This window comes from Eleutherodactylus coqui, chromosome 6 (genome assembly GCF_035609145.1).
Source record: "Eleutherodactylus coqui strain aEleCoq1 chromosome 6, aEleCoq1.hap1, whole genome shotgun sequence".
NCBI lineage: Eukaryota > Metazoa > Chordata > Amphibia > Anura > Eleutherodactylidae > Eleutherodactylus > Eleutherodactylus coqui.
Window position 1 is genome coordinate 55,817,302 of NC_089842.1, and position 21,637 is coordinate 55,838,938.

General features: G+C 44.6%; 1 protein-coding gene across 4 annotated transcripts in view; it reads right to left on the reverse strand.

Moving 5' to 3' along the window:
- Positions 1-689: 689 nt before the first annotated feature.
- Positions 690-21,637, reverse strand: part of PANK4 (pantothenate kinase 4 (inactive)) — a 51,325-nt gene continuing 30,377 nt past the window's right edge. For 3 of the 4 annotated variants that reach the window (XM_066606853.1, XM_066606852.1, XM_066606854.1), the window contains 9 exons: positions 20,210-20,322; positions 18,053-18,140; positions 12,974-13,125; positions 9,930-9,985; positions 8,294-8,343; positions 3,419-3,523; positions 3,099-3,199; positions 2,040-2,108; positions 690-1,091 (listed from right to left, as the gene is read on the reverse strand). In XM_066606853.1, coding sequence (XP_066462950.1) covers positions 878-1,091; positions 2,040-2,108; positions 3,099-3,199; positions 3,419-3,523; positions 8,294-8,343; positions 9,930-9,985; positions 12,974-13,125; positions 18,053-18,140; positions 20,210-20,322 — 948 coding nt within the window. In that variant the 3' untranslated portion in view covers positions 690-877. Of the gene's footprint in view, positions 1,092-2,039; positions 2,109-3,098; positions 3,200-3,418; positions 3,524-8,293; positions 8,344-9,929; positions 9,986-12,973; positions 13,126-18,052; positions 18,141-20,209; positions 20,323-21,637 lie in introns of those variants that run through there. The other variant, XR_010793138.1, reaches the window with a different exon arrangement.

Below are 21,637 nucleotides of genomic sequence, written 5' to 3' on the forward strand. Positions count from 1 at the left end.
GGGCATTAGCAATCATTCCGATGATTTCGGCCAATCGAGGGATTTCTGCGCTGCAGTGTATTTTTTTTGCCGATAAACGGCAGAAAATACGCAGTTGAAGATCGGGACTCTATTGCAGCAATTCTTCATTTATGCGATTTCACAGCGTGCACAAGCGACTGTAAAAACGCCTACGGTCATATGAAAGAGGTCTTGAGGCTGGTTTTACACGGCTCAAATTCAAGGTAGACGAAATCTTTGAATTAGCCTGTGTAAAGGCCATTCAAACTAGCACAGATTCTGACTGCATGGGGGATGAACTATCATTCTTGCAATAGTTCCTCCCCTATAGATCTACAGCTCCACATCCTCCAGTTACGCGGGGAGTCGTGCTGCCAGAAACAATTTATTGATTTTTTTTAAATTTTTTTTAAAGGAGCAGAAAAGATCCAAACAGCCGGCAAAAGAGCGCTTGATCATTCACGGACCGATCTCTGAGCTGCTTATACAGGGTAGGGATTGGTTGAGTGAATATTGCGCCAACATAAAAGGTGCTTGTGTTAATTATAGATGTATTTTTCAGTGGAATTACCCCGTATACTGGCCCTCTTGGGTGGCAGTTACTCTTCACTACTCACCTTCCCCCTGCCTCGGATATTGACGTAAAGCAGTTCTAGAAATGACACAAAGTTGCCAGAACACGCAGCATGAAAGGGTCATATATAATTTAGATTTATTTATATATTTATATGGGCGCATGTCGTCCCTTTTATCTCAGCACAGAAGCACAATATAAATACAGCGATTTATCCCTCCCAGCCCTGTAATAAAAATACATTCTTTACAATCGAATAAAACTAGTGCTGAGGAACGGGTTGAGGTGAACCCAGAAGTTGCCTCATTTAGGTGGGGTCTCGTATTTGAAGACAACGCTAAAGAGTTTGCCCCCTAGTCTCTCTGCCAGCCACGAGTTCTTGATGACAGCCAGTTTCAGGCTTTCGCACTGCAGGACCGCATAGTAGTTTGTGTGGATGGCTCGGCCCATCCCTTCGATGATGACCAAGTCGGTACTTCTCTCTTTCACCAGCATGGCAAGGCTTTTATCCAAGCGACTATGGACAAAGGTAGGAAAAAAATCCTTTAATACAAGGAAGCCACCAGCAAGTCATATAAGATTACTTCGGATGGATTCGGGGTACAAAGTGGATTCGGATCCATTTAAAAAAAATAATAAAAAATCAACCAATAAGAATGCAAATTGAAAGAATAGTCCAATTTGGTGCAAAGTGGGCCTACTGTATCATGAAGGTGTACTTAACAGGACACAAAAATATTGTGTATTCTTAAATCCAGCCATAAACAAACATTGTGTGTATTCACGCTTATTAGAGAAGGCTTCTGCCCCCAGCTGTAGCAGGATTGGTGTTGAAACAGCAGGCGGCGCTATTCTTACTCTGGGTCCACCCCAGTAAATGTTTCAGGTAGCCATAGTAACTCTCTCTCTCACTTATTACTTCCTCATCATCTCATTTGAAAAATCGCAGCAACTTCAGAAACCAACGGTCACCACACCAGGGATCCCTCCACGTACCCAGTGCAGCAGACAGAGAAACAAGACTAAGCAACTGTGACAATTACTGAGGCGGATACAGAATAGAAACAGCAGATGGCGCTATTATGCTAACAGTGCTGGAATATCTGGGGACAAAGTTTTAAGTAGTGTAAAAAAAAAAAGTATTTGGGATTATTGGCTCAAAAGTAACTATAAAAATAGGTTTCATGGATCAACAGATTTAACAAGTTTTGTCCAACATACTGCATATTAGACCCCTGTGCCAATTCATAAGAGATTTGGCACTACCAATATATGAGGTTTAGCTGCTCCTTTTTTTCCAAATGAGGTCACAGAACAAGGGTTAACCATGGAAAACATCTCATAAATATGGCAGAAGTCACTTGCATTATTTTATAGCACATTACACACATCTTTCTGCTATATTTGTTTGGCAACATTTTGGCTCAATTGTGTGTAAAAGCATAATAAATTAACCCAGACTCACCTCAGATCTAAGCAAGGAGAACTTGAGCCGGTTTGTACCAAAATTAGCCTGTCATCCTGCAATGCAGACCTAAGGGGAAATATGGAAAACTCATACAATATGTATTTAAGGTAAGACTTTACAGGTCCAATCAGTATGGATGTCTGGTAGGGTATTTGTCACTTAGGATGCCCCTGAATTAGGACACTGATGAGGGTCTCAAGAAATAAACCATCAATAGGAATTCATAGTTTAAAAGCATTAAGAAAGAAAAAGCAAACATACCAATGGAGAGGGTAGCTCATATTTATAAACAAAGTACAGAAGAAGGGCAATGGACAAATATAATATATTACATTCAGACCCCCCTCATTAAAAAAAAATAAAGAATAGGCACAGTCACATATTCATGCCCAGTTCATACAATCATACTTTTCTATCCCCGTTCTCTTTCTTTAAAACTCTTTGCCCAAAACACACAAGAAGAAAAGGCTGCCTCTATGACTAGAGGATCCAACAACTAACACAGCCATGTGAACCATACCTATAGGCCATGATGAGGATGTCATCAGTGAACCTGATGGAAGCATCTACAGTAGAGGCCCACATGACAGGTTTATGGGACATTACCGAGTCTACTAGCCCAACGATATTACCTGTCAGATGCTCTGGCTCCGAAACATCGGACTTGCGCCACAGTGAGAATATTAATTTTATATAGTTTTGGGCATAGGGGCCCCCAAAACTATATATACAAAAAACCCTATAAAGATTGCTACATATGTAGCCAAAATGCCCAGACGAGCGCGCTCCATGCCGTTGCACCAGTGTCCTTCTCCAGCATCTAGTCACGGTCATCGCCAGCTAGCGTTTTACATAAGTATAATGCCTGGTAGAAGGAATACATCTCCGATTGCTTCTGCTAGGACACTGTGATCCTGCCATGCAGCGTGCCAGTTGGACAGAACTGTCCCAAGTACAAAAGTTTTATAATGAGTGCAAAAGTTTAATGAGTATGTCAGCACTAAAACATCTAAATAATAAAACAGGCCCAGGAACAGAACGGTCCAATAGACTTACTGCATTATTGTATCCATGTCTGCAATCCGCTCGGTGACAATCAGGGATTCATTGTAAGTGACGTCATTTAGAGCTGGTCCCGAATTACAGGCCAGAATGACCTGCAAGAGTAAAGCAGACCTAGTTTTCCCCATGGTACAGGTCTTCGAAATCCCAATAGGTCAAGAGAGCTGGATGTTCTACAGAGAATATAGCCGGTGTTACAAATGTAGACACTGGAGACATAGCAACGTGTCATGTCTGTAGAGTATCCACAGTTGTAAGCAGCTGATTGTCCTATGTAAGATAGTGATGTGTCTAGACGGAGACGAGAACTGTACCTCTGTACCTCTGGAGAGGAGTTCTCGGACAAACGGGAAAATTCCCAGGATGATATCAATGCCACTGTTGTCCACAAATATTAAGGCACATTTATGTGGAGGACCCTGGAAAACAAAACACACATATAATCCTTCATCAAAGCCCCTAATTGCATTGATACAACGGTGAAACAAAAAAAATTAGGTTTTTCATAATACATTTATGTAGTCAAGTTACATTAGAGGGGTATTCCGGGCTTTTACTGTTGGATAGGTCATCAACAGTTGATCAATAGGGGTCCGCCACTCTGGTTCCCCGACGGTCACCTGGTCCTAGTTATTGGTGGTCAGTGCTGCAAGTGTAATAGCTGGCTTCACGCCCATTAAAATAAATGAGACTGATGCCCAATTTTACATTTCCAGCCCTGACAGCAGGATCAGGTGATCGGTGGGGATCTCGAGCGGCAGACCCCCCAACAATCAACTATTGATTGCCTATCTTGTGACAGTTAGAAGGGGGCGAGGGAAGAGCAAGGGAGGCTGGTCCTGAACTGGCACACCATAACAAGTTTGCAAAGTTGGCAGAAGAGGGGGATGCCATTACAGGGTTAGCACTAACGCAGCACGACATGGCCTCTGACCGCCAGGGGGAAGTCTGTTCCAGTAAGAAGGGGAATAGGAGTGTAGGGCAGGATAGCCATGTCCTGGTAGTGGGGGACTCCATTATAAGGAGGATAGATGGGGCAAGCTACCATAAAGATGGGGATTGTCGAACAGTGTGTTGTCTTCCTAGTGCTCGAGTTTGACACATCGCGGATCAAGTTGACAGATTACTGGGAGGGGCTGGTGAGGATCAAGCGGTCATGATGCACATTAGCACCAGTTACTAAGTTAGAGGTCAATGGAGGGCCCTCAACAACAATTTCATGGATCTAGCATGTAAGCTTATGGCGAGGACCTCCAAAGTAGATTTCTCAGAAATACTGCCTGTACCACAAGCCACACTAAAAAGGCAGCGGGAGATTAGGGAGGTAAACAAGTGGCTCTACCGTAGGGGCGCGCTGCATCTCAATGTGGAGGGTGCAGCTGTGCTGGGGAAGAGGAGGGTTGGAGGAGTGTTTAAAACTAGGGACCGGGGTGAGGGCTCAACAAGAGGAATAGAGGGGAAGACGTTGTAGACAGTAACCTGGGACCAAGTAACATACAGGGAATAACAAACTATGTAAGTAAAAGATCAAAACTGAAAAGGGGGAGGCAGAGAGACCGATTGCCAAAGACAGCGAAATTAACCCAAACTATTTTTCAATAATACAAACGGATTAAAAGGATTTGCACTGAAAGCAAAAACAAACAATGCAGGAAAAACCATAGAATATTATTGGGGAGGGGGGGGGGGGGGAGCAAATCTACTAAATAGTTTTTTTCTCGAGTGTATTCACGAATGAAAAAGAAATGTCACACGAGACGCAGGGGGATAAAATGAACCGGCTCAGAGATAGAAGACAGAGGGTGGTAATAGATGGTTCATACTCTGATTGGGCCACTGTTGCTAGTGGGGTGCCACAGGGTTCAGTATTAGGCGCCATTCTGTTCAATATATTTATGATAGAGGGGCTGCACAGTAAAATATCAATATTTGCAGACGATACAAAATATACAAAATAATACAAAGGACAATGTGCGGCTACAAACGGACCTGGACAAGCTGGGGGCTTGGGCAGAAAAATGGCAAATGAAGTTCAGTGTTGATAAATGTAAGGTTATGCACATGGGCAGGAGAAACAGATGTCACCAATATACACTAAATGAGTTACTGCTAGGGAAAAGTGATATGGAAAAAGACCTGGGGGTACTAGTGGACTGTAGACTTAACTGGAGCAAATAAAGTCTTGGGGTGCATTAAAAGAGGTATAGGGGCGAGGGATGAGAACATTATCCTTCCATTATATAAGGCACTAGTCAGGCTCCACATGGAATACTGTGCACAGTTCTAGTCACCGGTGCTCAGGTAAGATGTTACAGTACTGGAGGGGGTTCAAAGAAGGGCAACCAAACAAGTCTATTTCACCTCCCTTGTCTCCTCACTATCCCACAACCCCAAACAACTCTTTGAGACCTTTCACTCCCTCCTCAGCCCCAAGGAACAGGCCCCTGCGACAGACCTGACTGCTGGAGAACTAGCTGCCTATTTCAAAGAAAAAAAATCGACCACATTCGAAAAGAAATCTCTGAAAGCTGCATGGTTAGCCCTGATCCCAGCTCCATCAGCACTGCACCCAGCACCTACTCACTATCTACGCTAGAACCAACGACAGAGGAAGAAGTCTCCAGGCTCCTTTCCACTGCCCGCCCTACCACCTGCGCCAGCGACCCTCTCCCCTCTCACCTCCTCCGCTCCCTTTCCCCAGCTCTCACTACTCACCTTACCACAATCTGCAACCTCTCCCTAACCTCTGGCACTTTTCCCTCCTCATTCAAACACTCCATTATATCCCCTCTGCTTAAAAAACCAACTCTGGACCCGACTAATGCTGCTAACTACCGACCCGTCTCAAACCTCCCCTTTATCTCCAAATTACTGGACCGCCTGGTCTACTCTCGGCTTACTCGCTTTCTCTCTGACAACTCACTCCTCGACCCCCTCCAGTCTGGTTTCCGCTCTCTACACTCGACCGAAACTGCCCTTACAAAAGTAACAAATGACCTGATGACTGCAAAGTCGAGAGGTGATTACTCTCTACTAATCCTCCTTGACCTGTCTACTGCATTTGACACTGTCGACCATAATCTCCTTCTCACTATGCTCCACTCTATTGGTCTAAAGGATACTGCTCTCTCCTGGTTCTCTTCCTACCTCTCTGACCGCTCTTTCAGTGTTTCCTTTGCTGGTTCTATCTCTGCTCCACTTCCTCTCGCTGTCGGGGTACCCCAGGGCTCGGTCCTTGGTCCCCTTCTTTTCTCTATCTATACTGCCCCAATTGGACAAACAATCCACAGATTCGGCCTCCAATACCATCTCTATGCTGATGACACCCAACTATACACCTCCTCTCGTGAGATCTCTGGACCATTCCTCCAAAATATCACCGACTGTCTGTCCGCTGTCTCTAACACTATGTCCTCCCTTTTTCTCAAACTAAACCTCTCTAAAACGGACCTCCTTGTCTTTCCACCTTCTAACCGACCTCCCCTCAACATCTCCATTCCAGTGTCTGGCACCATCATAACCCCCCGACGGCATGCCCGATGCCTTGGGGTCACACTGGACTCTGACCTCTCCTTTGCCCCCCATATCCAATCTCTGGCCCAAACATGCCACATGCACCTCAGAAATATTTCTAAAATACGTCCGTTCCTAACCACGGACACGCTAAAGACGCTCGTGGTTGCGCTCATCCACTCCCGGCTTGACTACTGCAACTCGCTACTCATTGGCCTCCCCCGCACTAGACTCGCTCCGCTCCAATCCATACTAAATGCAGCAGCTAGACTCATTTTTCTATCCAGTCGTTATTCAGACGCCTCTGCATTATGCCAGTCGCTGCATTGGCTGCCCATCCACTGCAGAACTAAATTTAAACTCCTCTGCCTCACTCACAAAGCTCTGCATGGCACTGCGCCACCATACATCGCCTCCCTACTGTCAGTACACCACCCAGCCCGCTCACTCCGATCGGCTAACATACTCAGACTAAACACCCCTGTAATACGAACCTCTCATGCTCGCCTACAGGACTTCACTAGAGCAGCACCCATCCTCTGGAATGCTGTACCCCAAGGCATCCGGACAATTCCCGATGCACGAAATTTCAGACGTGCCTTAAAAACGCACCTCTTCAGGGAAGCATACCAAACCTCCTGACCTAGTCCCTCGCCCCTCACTATGGTGCTCCACCCTGTTTGCCTTCTGATAAATGATCTGTACATAAAATTTCCTATTGCCTGTGTTCCCCAACCCCTGCACCTCCTGTACCACCCTCAACCCAATTGTGTCTAACCCAATGTACCTTATATTGTAATTGTTGTATTGTTTTGCATTTATCCATGCCTGAAAGCGCTGCGGAATAAGTTGGCGCTATACAAATAAAGATTATTATTATTATTATTATTAACTAAACTAATACATGGAATGAAGGGACTGGAATACCCAGAGAGGCTATCCAAACTGAGATTATTCACGCTGGAAAAAAAAGACGGCTAAGGGGCGACCAAATAACTATGTATAAGTACAAGGATCTCTCCCATGATCTGTTTATACCCAGGACTGCGACGGTAACAAGAGGGCATCCGCTACGTCTAGAAGAAAGCAGGTTTCACCACCAACATATAAGGGGGTTCTTTACTGTAAGAGCAGTAAGGCGGTGGAACTCTCTGCCTGAGGACGTGGTGATGGCAAAAATCGATAGAGGAGTTAAAGAGGGGACAAGATGTCTTATTAGAGATCTGGATCAACAAGGAGGGGGGGGGGGTGGAAACAGGTTGAACTAGGTGGACATTGTCTTCTTTCGGCTTAACATACGTTACTATGTTTGTGGGTAGGTCATTAATAGCAAAAGCCTGAAATACCCCTTTAAAAATTGCTAATGGCATTTCTCACAGCCAAAACCTGCATCCAAGCAGCCCCTCCTCCCACTACAACTGCTCCTACAATGCTTGAAATTAATGGCCAAAAAGTTCACCAAATTTGCTATCCTTTAGTGTGCAGCTATATAAAATATTAGCCGATTACTGCATGCTACAGTATTTGGTGCCTATTGCAGATTTGGGAAAGTCACCAAAGAGACTGCATATAAAACTAAAAGGGGTAGAAATCAATATTTTTAACATTTCTTATCCTCTTTCTCTTCTGTGTGTAAACTAAAGTCAAGCAATGAACAGAGGAAAGTACCAACCTACCTTTAACCTTTCAATCCAAGCAGCATAGGTGTCAACAAGCCACGGTCTAGCTGTGGGGATAGGAACAATAATGAAAATGGAACAAAGTGCAACACGGAGCCTCAACGCTTCATAAAGACCGTTGTAGAACAGTTTGTGTTTATGGGGAAATCAGTAAGGCTATTTCCCCATAACCAGATCAATCCTTTTTTCCCTACATATTAAACTGCTGTCACACAGACAACCCAAGCCACCATGTGATGTGAAAGAAGCAAGTGCAAACTAGTACATGGACATCCCCTTGGTCAAACTGTTCTATGCAATGATCAGCGATGACATCAAGACCACCCACAGAGTTTATATAGGTCCCATTCATGCAACGAAACAGCTCTGATCCAATGAAGAGTTGACTCTAGACACCTCTAAGAGGTGTCCTGTGGTCACCAAAACATTACCAGTAGATCCTATACATTCTGTAGGTTGTGAAATAGGGCTTCCATAGATCAGACAAGCAACCACGAGCCTCAGATGCCCATAACCCTCCAATGCTAATTCCCCAGATGTCCTTCCTTCCAACCACTTTTGATATACAGTAACCACTACATACCGGGAACACGCCACTAGTCATATCAATTTGGAGCGGCTCGGACTCAGTTTACCAATAACAAATAGTCTGTGATCCCGATGCTTGCCCATTTTTCCTTCTTCCAACACATCAATGTCAAGTACTGACTGTTTATTAGCGGCACGATACATTTCCCCTTTACAGGTAGCAGTCTAAACAAAACTACTAATTGAAGGAACAGTGATTATTAGAGATGAGCGAGTGTACTCGGAAAAGCACTACTCGCTCGAGTAATTGGCTTTATCCGAGTATCGCTGTGCTCGTCCCTGAAGATTCGGGTGCCGGCACGGAGCGGGGAGCTGCAGGGGAGAGCGGGGAGGAACGGAGGGGAGATCTTTCTCTCCCTCTCTCCCGCCCGCTCTCCCCTGCTCCCTGCTGCGACTCACCTGTCAGCCGCAGCGGCACCCGAATCTTCAGACCCGAGCACAGCGATACTTGGATAAAGCAAATTACTCGAGCGAGTAGTGCTTTTCCGAGTACGCTCGCTCATCTCTAGTGATTATCTTTAAGGAAAAATGAAAAACTGAAAATACTGGAAAAAAAAAAACTTTTCTAGGGATGCTGGATTAGTTATGTTTGAGATATGGAAACAGCCAAAATGTTCATCTGCTTCCATATTGAACCATGATGGTTGGTGCAGTCATCTATGGTGTATAAATGAAGAATTTCGGAACCCCACCTGAAACGGGCGCCTATCCATTGGACTTTCACCCAACATGTACGGCAGGATTTACTGAGATGTCATAAATATGCACACAGAGAAATCCAGCAATGTTGATGATGTCCTCACACACACAAAAAAAAAAAAAACATAGATTTGTGTGCAAAAACTGAGAAAAGGGATTAAGATTGAACTCAAGGGCCTCCAGTCTCTCAACACCGATCTATCATGCAATATCAAAATTATTTGGAAACTCATCAAAAATGGTGCTAAATGCCCCGAAACTTGCCTCCCGCTATACCTATATCCGCATTACTTGATCAGTAGAAAACTACTCCTATATCATCCTTACACATCTTCTCCAAACTCACCTTGTAACTTTTTCTTTGCTTCCTCAAAACCAAACTCCGGGTCAGATTCTAAGACTCTAAATCCGACACAAAAAGGAGAATAATGTTAAATACATTTTCCTGCAGTGTAGAAGTGTCACCGTGAAGGACAGGAGCCAATTCATTACAAATGCATGAAGAATCCCAGGCAGGCGGTAATCACTGAACTCTATGGTAAACGCTCACTCGCTCTCATTATTTGTAATTTTGCTTGTTTTCCGCCTCCTGAATTGCAAAATGTAAGAGAAGATTATATGCAGGAAGGTCATCATTATCATAGGTGAGGTTCGCTCTGTGTAGGAGCGTTATAAGAGGCGCTCGTTAACAAGCTGTATGGAAATTAATTGCCACATTTGTATGGAACAGAAGCTCCACATTACTATTACATGTAACCGATACGAATATCTATTCATTCCCATCATCATTGGATGTCGTAATGGTGTTCGTACTGGACAGTCCTAGCAGAGGGTATGTGCCGTTTGGCTACTGTTTTTATTGTTCCAGCGCATTTAGAATAAAAAAAAAGAAAAAAAAACACTGCAAATCCTAAGGGAAAAAAAAAACCTCTTACATTTTGCATGTATCTCCACGGTTAGAGACGGCAAACACAACTATGTAGTCTGATGCTGCAGACTTCTGTTATTCTGTAGCGCCTCCTACTATGTATCGGCGGCAAGAGAGCATCACACATGACTGCAGGGTACGACTACAGAGGTTTTAAAAGGGGGTCAGCCTATTAGGGCACATGAATTTCAGAGAGCAGGGATCCCAGCTCAAGACCCACTTTGGGGTCTCAGAACAGATAGATGCTCAGCAAGAGCGGCTCCAGTCCTGGCGGACCTCCTGCTGTCCTGTTACAGGATGGCAGTATTCTTATTCAAGAGGCTGTATAAGTATACATATTATCAACTATAGGGGGGGGGGGGGGGGAGAACATGAAGATTGAGGTTTGAGCTCAGTTGATCCCAATCCCTCAGTTTTCCCCTAAACACTTTGTGATCCAGAAAGCAGAGATGTGCAATACTGTAGCCATAATACTCACAATATGCCTGATATGGAGGGAGGCTGCTAGTTACCAGTGACTGGTTTTCTCTAACAAACCAGAGGCTCTACATGGTTAATAAAATCCATTTTTGACTCTAAAGGTCCTTTTACACATAATGATTAGCACTAGAGATGAGCGAGCGTACTCGGATAAAGCAAATTACTCGAGCGAGTAGTGCTTTTCCGAGTATCGCTGTGCTCGTCCCTGAAGATTCGGGTGCCGGCACGGAGCGGGGAGGAACGGAGGGGAGATCTTTCTCGCCCGCTCTCCCCTGCGACTCACCTGTCAGCCGCAGCGGCACCCGAATCTTCAGACCCGAGCACAGCGATACTCGGATAAAGCACATTACTCGAGCGAGTAGTGCTTTTCCGAGTACGCTCGCTCATCTCTAATTAGCACTCAAAATTCATGCAAATGTCTGAAAATAAGAAATAGTTACATGTAAACATGGGCATCGTGCACTTTTCGTTTGAACGAGTATTTTAAGGTTAACTTAAAATCCATCGTTCAGCCCCTGAGATAAAGCAAACACATTTACCTTTCAATAGACCGCACAATGTTCTTCCCACAGCATGTTTACACTAGCCGGGAGAACACAATGGAATATGCGGCTTCTGTTTGCACAGCTGGACATGTGTTTAAACACATGCTGGGATCTGCAAACAACTCCTGGAGGCCCTTTTACATGCAAATGAAGATAAAGTGCTAATGGCCAGTAAAGGCCCATTTAGACAATGATTACCGCTTAAAATTCGCTCAAAAGCTGTCTTTTGAGCGATAATCGTTTCATCTAAACCCGTGGCCATCGTGCACGGTTCGTTCACTCATTTCTAGCCAGCTAGATATTAGCGATGAGCCTCAACAAAGCTGCTCGCTGATATCTCAGCGAGCGGTCCTGAAAGCGCTGAGAACAAAGCAGCTGTTTGCACTTACACAACAGCTACTGTGTTCTCGCAGCCATCCCTGCGGTATCCCGCTCCACCTGCATTAACTCTTTAGTAGCTAATTAGCTACTTAAGAGTTATGCAAAGATGATCGCTAAAAACTGTCACTCAAACTATCGTTTGAGTGAATTTTGAGTGATCATCGTTCGTGTAAATGAGCCTTAACCCTTCATGTAAATAGATTGCTAAATGTTCCAATCTTTCAGTTGTTTGAAAGATTCTTTTCGTGTAAAAGCCTTAAGCCATTCTGTTTTCTTACCTTCACTATGCACTTGTTAAGCCAGTCATATGCTGCAAGGACCCTGTATACAGTGATCGAAACCTCTGCTTCTGGACCTAATCAGTTAGACTTGTGGGAGGGATAGGATAACCAGCTCCAGGCACACCTTGGTTTTTACATTTTGATTGGAGCTGTGCCTTTCGATTTGGGAGCATGGGAAACTCAAAAGTGGGTTCAAGTGCCAAAATAAACAACATGTAACCCGTTTAAACAAATCAATAGGTCAACAGGACCCTCCATTATCGCAAGAGAGGAGGAGGGTCCCAGAAGTAGTTATGCCATAAATGCTTAAAAGGCCACCCGTCATCATCTATAAGCACCATAAACTAAGTTACAGTGCTTATAGTTTAGGTGATGTGGAGTCCAGGGAGCCTTTTTTCATACTCACCTGGTCCCTCTTTCTTGCCTGCGCGTACAGCAAGCTTGACTCTTTTCAGAAGGCGGTGCATGCACCCCCCCCCCCATCCCCAATCACAAATGGGAATGAGCTCCCTTCCGAAAAGAGTCTAGCTTGCTGTACGGGCCTGTTGACTTCACCGGGGGGCACAGTAGAAACGAAGGATCGGTTGAGTATGAAAGGAGGCTCCCCGGGCTCCACATAATTTATGGTGCTTATAGTTGAGGGCAGGTTCCCTTTAAGACGGAAATACCCCTTTAACGATATCACGGAACAATGAACCATACATTGTAGACGCATTAAAATACACAAGGAGGTCATTATAGAAGACATGGTGGTTGTAAAACATTGAACACCTACTCAGAGACGGCTTTTGCTCCCCAGTCAAAGACATTGCCTGCTAGCAGTCCTTTCACCAGTGCAAACTGTTTCTCCTCCCAGCCCAAAGTATCCAGAGATCGGATAGCTTTCTGATAATATTTTAACGCTATGTCATTTTCCTTCTGCTTTACCTGGAAGAAAAAACATGAGAGACTGGATTTAACAGAAGGAAGCATTTCTTACCCAGGCTTGGATTGCTTGCTCCAAGACCTCCTCTGGTCAGTTCCTCGTGGCCTCTAATGGACCAACAAGTCCCCGTTACCAGCATGCTTACATGAACGACAGAGACACAGGGAAAAGTAGAACAAGATGGCAGATAGCACAGGGATTAAGTGGTCTCCATCCACAGAATAATACGGCATCAGTGGAACATAAGTGCGCTACCTCTAGCTTTGTTTTGACACGGATCAGAAGATCACAACTATACATTACCGTCAATGCAAAGGCTATGAAGGAAGGGGACAGGGATCTCCTAGAGCGTACCTACCCTATAGTCTGTGTGATGCCAATTACTCTTGTATAAAAAGACAGCACAAGTATTAGAGGTGATGGCTCTATCGGCCAACCAGAAAAATATATTTGCAAGCTTTCGAGGCACCTTGGTGTCTCCAGATATATAACCATTACTTGACTGATGAAGACACTCAAGGAGCCTCGAAAGCTTGCATGTAATTGTAAGGTTGGCCAATAAAAGTTATTACCTCTTTCTACGAGAACATTTATCATCATAGAGGTTTCTGGTGAACGCAGCAGCACTCTATTCTTGCTCTATATCCTAATGATAGCATTTCTATATAATCTATATTCCTGTCCGATCATGGCAAGTCCAGCTAGGAAGTGTATCTTAGCCATGTACAACTTCTGAATGGCTTCATATTGCAGCTTCTAAGTACTTCTATATTGCATCCCCTTATCTCTGCATGCCCACCAAGTCACAGAGGATGAGGGTAGGTGTAAATACTGCAGGAATACTCTGCAAAGTTTACGGTAGCAGTGAAGTGGACGAGATGTGAACCCATACACTGCCGAAGAAATCTCCAGGTGAAACTGACCCGTGGTGCAGATTTTAAATCCGCAACATGTGAATTTGTGTTGTAGATTTTCAGCGCCAATTTTATGCTTTACAATACAGCATTTCAACACTGAAATTTGTAAGCAAAAATTGCACCATTTGGAGTGGATTTGGCTGCTGCGGGTTTTCTGCAGAAAAAAAATCTGCAGTGGATCAGTCCCATATGGCCATGCCCATACAGAGTTGTCCCCTCCTCCCCATCAAAGTGTCTAATTAATCCAAAAGGAGTAAAAAAATAAAAAAAAACCTAAACAAAAACACGCACATGTTTCATTGGTCAGCAAATAAGTCAGCTATTTACCACTAAAACCACTGCTTGTAGAGAAGGATTGTTCCAAAATATAATATAGCGCTACACAGGCGCACCATGCGATGCGCAGTGTCTCCAGCTGTGTAGTATGCAGCGTTATGGACTCCGTGTAAGGTTTGATTTAAAAAAAAAGGTAACAAAAAAAAGGTTCCACTTTTTTTTCCCCCCAACACAATGCCACTATTGTTCATTGGTGTCTGCTACTGTAGCCCAGTCCTCACCAATTGAATGCAGCTAGGAAGCAATACCAGACACGGCCTATAAAAGAGGGTGGTGCAGTTCCAGGGGGAAAAAAAACAGCAGACCCCTTCTTTTAATCTTGGACAACCCTTTTGATATACTGCCCCACAACCCAATCAGAATGCACCATGGTTAAGGAGCCCCCCAACCCGAGGTGTCGCTGCGCCCATGCCACTACATTAACATACTGTTCATAAACCAATCCCATAGAGTTCCTGCTTAGCTTCGGGCTTTATAGCTTGTCTAAATAGCTGATGAGATGGCAGACATGCAAGCCAACGCATGGCAATTCCATCATTACATATTCATGAGACTGAGAATCATGAAACCCTTCTAAAATGACATTTAAATGAGCATCTCTGTCCTTTATAGGCTCTCGCACCAGTCTGAATACTAAATGGCTTTTATGGGCTTCAGCCGGCTGCATCTCCCTAAATATTAATCTGCACCCTGACAGAGGTGTTACCGTGTACCTCCACAGTGCTGGAAGCTACTAGGTTATTAAATAGCGAATCCACTAAAAGAGATGCCCTCCATTACCCAACAATGAGAGACAGATTGTTATGGCACCCGGAAGGGAGAACAGGCTTCTACAGGATCGCATGATCTTCTTAATGCAAGGCTTCACTTTTAGTGAACTTTCTTGTAAACTGCGATTGAAACAATACCCAATGTTCTATATGTGTTACCAGAATTGCTTCCTTCTCAGACCGGAGGAATTCTGGGAATAAACAACCTGAAAACAGAATTCCTTGTTTATCCCCTCCCTGTTTACAAAACTAAGGCCAAGTTGGGGGAAGGGCTGACAGACACTCGGTTTTGTCCATTAAAGTAACAGAATCTAAAAATGAATGTCTTGCAAGATGGGGGAGGGGCGGGCGAGGGGGCTGGAAAGAGGGCGGGCAAGGGCTGCAGCCCAGCAGAATGGGTGGATGGATGAGTGGGCAGAGGAAGGCCCCTGCTGCAGCCCAGCAAGAAGTGGGCTCCAAGCCGGGCAATGAAAATAGCAGACCTGCCAGATCCCGGTTCTGGCATGCCATCTATAAACTCTCCCAGATGAAATAGTGCGCAGATGTGAATCCTGCCTGAAGAAGAGAAGCAATAAGGATGCGTTCACATAAAGGGGAATTGGTGCAGATTTTCTGCAGCAGACTCACCACTTCAATTAAGAGAGTGAAATCTGCTGCACATGTGCAACAAAATCCACACTAATGGTGCAGACTTTGAAGCAGTCTTATTGCGGCTTTGATGCAGATTTTCAGTACCATTTCTGCTACGTGTGAATGTACCTTAAGGAGGGATTTGCAGGATCTTTTTTTGTGTATTTTCACATTCAGGGTTCCTTTAGAATACAGATAGTGTGAAGCGATTGTGTCACTATTTTGCAAGATGGAAGGGGAAGGATATTTTGTTGTTCCTTCCTGTCAAGTTTTTAAAGATTCCATTTAGTTGTTTATTAGCGGCTCGCTCCCCGAGGCCTGACAGCACTGAATGCCCATCTAGTTATGCACTGATATGAGAGCAGACGGCGCACTACACAACTAGCTAGATTTGTTAATGAGGGCACTAGGAAAGCCGAGTGACAACCCCTTTTTTCTTCCCCAGGAGGACCGACTCATTAAAGAGGTTGTCAGCAGAAAACTATTCAACATAAGATGCTGATAGAAAATAAAGAAGCTTATACCGCCCTCTTTCGGGTCCCCATATGTCCCGTCAGCAACGCTGTGCCCAAGCTGTGAAATACAGTCTACAGGTTCCAGCGACTGTGGTGCAGGAGATGCAGGAAGCCGGAGAGGGAAGCATTAGCTCGTTAATTATTTTCTATCACAAGGAACATCAGAAAAAAAAAAAAAAGCTTGATTTCCTCATGGACGATCCCTTTTGCAATTATAAATGAATTAAGAGGTTTTCCAGGGAAATACTATCAATAATCCATCATCAGGATAGGTCATCGATAGTTGATCGGCCGGGGTCAGTCGCTCGGGACCCCGACTGATCAGCTGAGCGGGCACAAGCTGTCAGTGTGTATTTAAAACTGAAGTCTTCATGCCAACCTCCCATGTGATGGCTGGCGTTTGTAACTGCAGACACAGCTGGCATTGATTTCAATGAGAGCTGTGCCTGCAGTTACAAGCACCGGCCACTACACAGAGGTTGGCGCGGAGGCTTGCTCTCCAACCACTGAGTGATTGCGGTGCGGACAGCTTGCGCCTGCTCAGCTGATCGGTTAGAGTCCCGAGCGACGGACCCTGGCTGATCAACTATTGATGACTTATCCTGATGATAGGTAGTCAATAGTATTTAACTGGAAACCCCTTTACCCCGGGTAATTTGCAGCGTCTATTATTACAATATTAGATGAGACATACAGAAAAACATTCTATAAAAAGGCTTTGCAGCAATCACTACAATACAGACAGAATACACGCATAAGGATCTGACCAAGAAAAGAGTGACTTACCTGCAGCTCTTACCTACATAACCTGGATAAAAATATTTAAGTAAGGGCATACATCCCATAGATGGGGCCCAACACCATGGCTGTTCCCATGCCTTTTGCTAATGGGCACTGATAACACCCACAGAGGAACTGCACCGTCTTAAAGCACGCACATAGGGAACGGCCCATGGGTAAAGTAGAAGGCATTACAACTAGAGATGAGCGAGCATACTCGTCCGAGCTTGATACTCGTTCGAGTATTAGGGTGCTCGAGATGCTCGTTACTCGAGACGAGCACCACGCGGTACTCGTCTCGATTAAACGAGCACTGACCATTGAATTCAATGGAGCCGGCAATACAGCCGGCTCCATTGAAAGCAATGGGCTGCCGGCGATCTCAGGATGAATTTTCGGGAAGGGCTTATATTTTACACATTTTAGGGTGATTTTCAGGTAAGGGCTTATATTTTTAAGCCCTTCTCGAAAATTCATCCCGTGCTCGTCGGCAGCCCATTGCTTTCAATGGAGCCAGTTGTATTGCCGGCTCCATTGAATTCAATGGGCTAACATCGTTCTTCTCTGCCACAGCTGTTACAGCTGTGGCAGAGGAGAACGATCTTTATGCTGACAGTGGGGGGGGGGGCACTCTTGCTGCTATTGTGGCTTAATAGTGGGACCTTGAGATGCAGCCCAACATGTAGCCCCTCGCCTGCCCTATCCGTTTCTGTGTCGTTCCCATCACTTTCTTGAATTTCCCAGATTTTCACAAATGAAAACCTTAGCGAGCATCGGCGATATACAAAAATGCTCGGGTCGCCCATTGACTTCAATGGGGTTCGTTACTCGAAACGAACCCTCGAGCATCGCGGGAAGTTCGACTCAAGTAACGAGCACTCGAGCATTTTGGTGCTCGCTCATCTCTAATTACAACCTTTGCTATAGAGCCCTCTTCCATGTACGCCACAATAGTGTATATATATTCTCACTCACACTCACCTTTGAGTAGGGGTCTGGAAAATTAAACTCATTTAGGCAGTGCTCCCGCGTGTCTAGTAAACTGCGGACTGTTAGGGACCCGTAAGCGCTGCAAGAAATGAGAAGAGTAATATATAAGGAACAAATCAGATAGTGCAGGTTGTTATATGTGTCATATCTTTATGAATGAGCTATGAAAAGGATACCTAGGATTGCGTCACATCGTAAAACGTGCGCAAATCTGTCAAGAGAATCTCAGTACAAGTGCGATGTATGAAAAATATCACATACGTGAAAATATAACCTGCCTTGCAGAGGTCAAAAGGCACCAGTATTATATGGCACATAATGGTGGTGGTGGGGTTGTTATAAAGTTTTACACTGTACATTGGGGGCCAGGAACTTCACGCTATGCCTGTGCTTACTGGAGTTACATGTAGAGAACCCATCCCCCAGAGAAGCCCATGAAAGATGGCAGCATCTTGCAGGCAAGTGTGCAGAGGGAGAGTGTTGGTGGGCTGAGACTGGACTGCTTGAGAAGACGCCTCACTTTAGGCACATGCAATTTTTGTACATGAAAAATGCAGTTTTCACTGCCCGTCTAGATATTTTTATACGACCGTCTAGCATTTGTATTTATTACATTTTTCTTGCACCCGTGAAAAATGCAATGAGGGCTCAGTCAGACGGGCGCATGTTTACTGCGCATTTTTTTGCACAAAACGTAAACGCACAAAAAATTTGCATGACCAAATAAAAAACACGCACTTGGCTGCATTTATGTGCACATAAAGTATGGTGCCCACTATCCCCTGATGCGGATGTGACAGCTGAAGGAGAGGATTCCTTGGATCGGGGCTCAGGTGCGTCTAACCGTGTCTTCTCCTGAACAGCTCTAAAGTGCTTTCAGCATGCTGAAAGGGCTGCCTCTGATTGCCTGGGCACTGTGACAAGTCAGAGGCAGAACTGAGCAATTGAATGACAGCTGAGCTCTCCCTGTGATTGGTCCCTGCGCTCAGCCAGTCAGAGGCAGCGCTCAGCCATTCATTGAATTCAATGAATGGCTGAGCACTGCCATAAAGTATGGGTTTGGATTGGAGGGTGAATACGGTGACGGTTTTGGTTGGTATTGGGTCATTTTCTTTATGTATATATTGTTATTTTATTCTGTAATTTTTTTAAGTTAATTTTTCTAACGATTTTTTTTTTATTGTATCCCCCATGACATCATGCAAGTCCTCTGGGGGTCATTCACATGGTCTTTTTTTATTACACACTTTTCCAGTTACAGGGGAAACCGTCCCCTATAGTGGCAATTGTCACTGGCAGAGCTGATCAGGGTCTGTTAGGACCCTGCAGCTCTGCTGTAACAGGGGGACATGGCGGTCACGTGATCGCCGGCTCGGGTAGTGGAAGAAACACTTCCACTTCTTCTTACATAGTGCTGTATACCCAGAAAAGGCCTTCTCCTATGGATTCTAACAGCTGAGGACCCGACCTGCTCCATTGCAGCAGCAGAGGCTTTAATCCTGCGCCGTATTTTTGCTATCAGCCAGGATTAAAGCCCAGGATCAAGCGCCGTATATTTACTGCACTTGGTCCTTAAAGGACAACCTTGTCTAGTACCTCACCTGATAGATATGGGTGTGCGCACACTAGTGGGAAGTTTGAGCAAAGTAGAGGGCGAAGAATGGAGGGAGGTTAGAGCTGAAAGGAAAAAAAAAAAAAAAAGGCCTCGGATTCCAACATGTTCCAGGAAAGTGTATCAAATGTATTTTCTATGTCTAAGGCTCAAATAATCCGGAGGGATTTAGTTCTTTTGGCATAATCTATAATGCTTAGACCTTGCTATATATTATCAGGGGCCCGTCTCTAAGGGATAAATCCTGAAAATCTGTTTTAATTAGTACAAGTACATGGAATAAATCACTTGGTTCAAAAAGGTGTCATTAGCCTTTAGAACCCCAAATCAAAATGCCATGCTGCCTGGAGGTGAGCAGCGAGTACACGGCCCTAATACCCCATCATCACTACAGATGAGTGAACAGGACACCGTAAGTACGCTGCAGATTTTGCTACGTTTTAGATTACATGATTGCAGCAAATACAAATAAGACACAAGGGAGAATAAATTGCACTCCACACATCTGCATGAATAACGCTCCTGCAGATACTTACAAGGGTTGATGCCTCAGAGTCTGCAACTTATTCCAGTACTTCTGCTGGAACTTTTCGGCCCGATCCGCTGCATCCTTTGCATCTGGCTGACTGGCAACGGCACGTTTAGCTACCTTATAAAGACAGCAGTTGTTATTGTAACCATTTCTCATAAAGTATCAGCATTTTACGGGGCAATTAACAGCACTTCTTCATTCTCATCAGGCTCAGTGCAATGCTCTAGGAATACCTTTAGCAATACAGAAGTTATACAGGAGAAGACTGTTCATAGATGGCAGAGAAACAACACTGCTCAAAAGAAATTAGGGTAACACAAATCGCACATCGGATATCGATGACCTCCATCGTCTCCAGACGACTTCACGTCTGTCAGTGCAATCCTGCTTCTATCTGTGAAGGGAATAGTGCGCCAATGATGGACCTGACAATTCTGTTATTCTCTATAAAGCAAGCAAGCTACACTGCTGGGCTGTGAGCAATGGTCCCACTACAGGACAGCGGGCCCTCATGCCACCGTTATGGAATCTGTGTATGAAAGTTTGGTCAGACACATGCAGAGTAGTAGCCCGCTGTAGACCTACTTTGCAGGGTTCTGGCAGTTCTCTTCCCATAAAGAAGCAGATACCAGTCCGGATGATGTCCTACTAAGACCCTGTCCAGCTCGCCTTATGTAATGGTCCAAGTCCTGGTATCTGCTCCACGCTCTTGTAGTTGTGCTGGGAGACACAGTAAACCACCTTCGATGGCACTTATGGATGTGCCATCCTGGAGAAGCAGGACTACCTGTGCAACCTGATTACGCTGCAGGTAGTGACAAGGACAATAGCAAAATTAGAGATGAAGCAGTCAGAAAGAAGGAGGAGAAAGGAACTGTCTGGCTGCCATCTGCAAACCATTCCCTTTTTGGGGGTGTCATGCTTGTGCCTCTCCAGTAAACCTCTTATTTGCACCAAAGCAGGTGAAATTGAGTCACAAAAGCTTCTGCTGCATAAATGGACAAATTGCTATCCAGAGATTATTTGGGAGCAGTGTATATAGGACAGTACCCATACAGCCACATTTAAAAAAAAAAAAAAAAGGAAATGTAAGGATTGATGACGTCTCTTAATGTACAGAGGTGAATACTTTAGGAGCCAAAACAATCCAAAAAGTTAGCAACCAGCCAAAACATTTTAAAGGAACAATAACCACTTTGCTTACGATTACCCACATACTGCATTACTGGTTATAACAATCAGATCATATCCAAATATTTCTAGCAATATGTTTCAATAAGTTTTCATTAAAAAGATGTAAAATGGCAAAATGCAATCAGAAGAAGAAAAAAAAAAAAAATCACAGCTGTCAACTACAAAGTCACCACATGGAGGCGCCAAAGTCCCACATACAGATGTGAAAGATCCCAAGACTCTAAAGGTCCAGATTGTC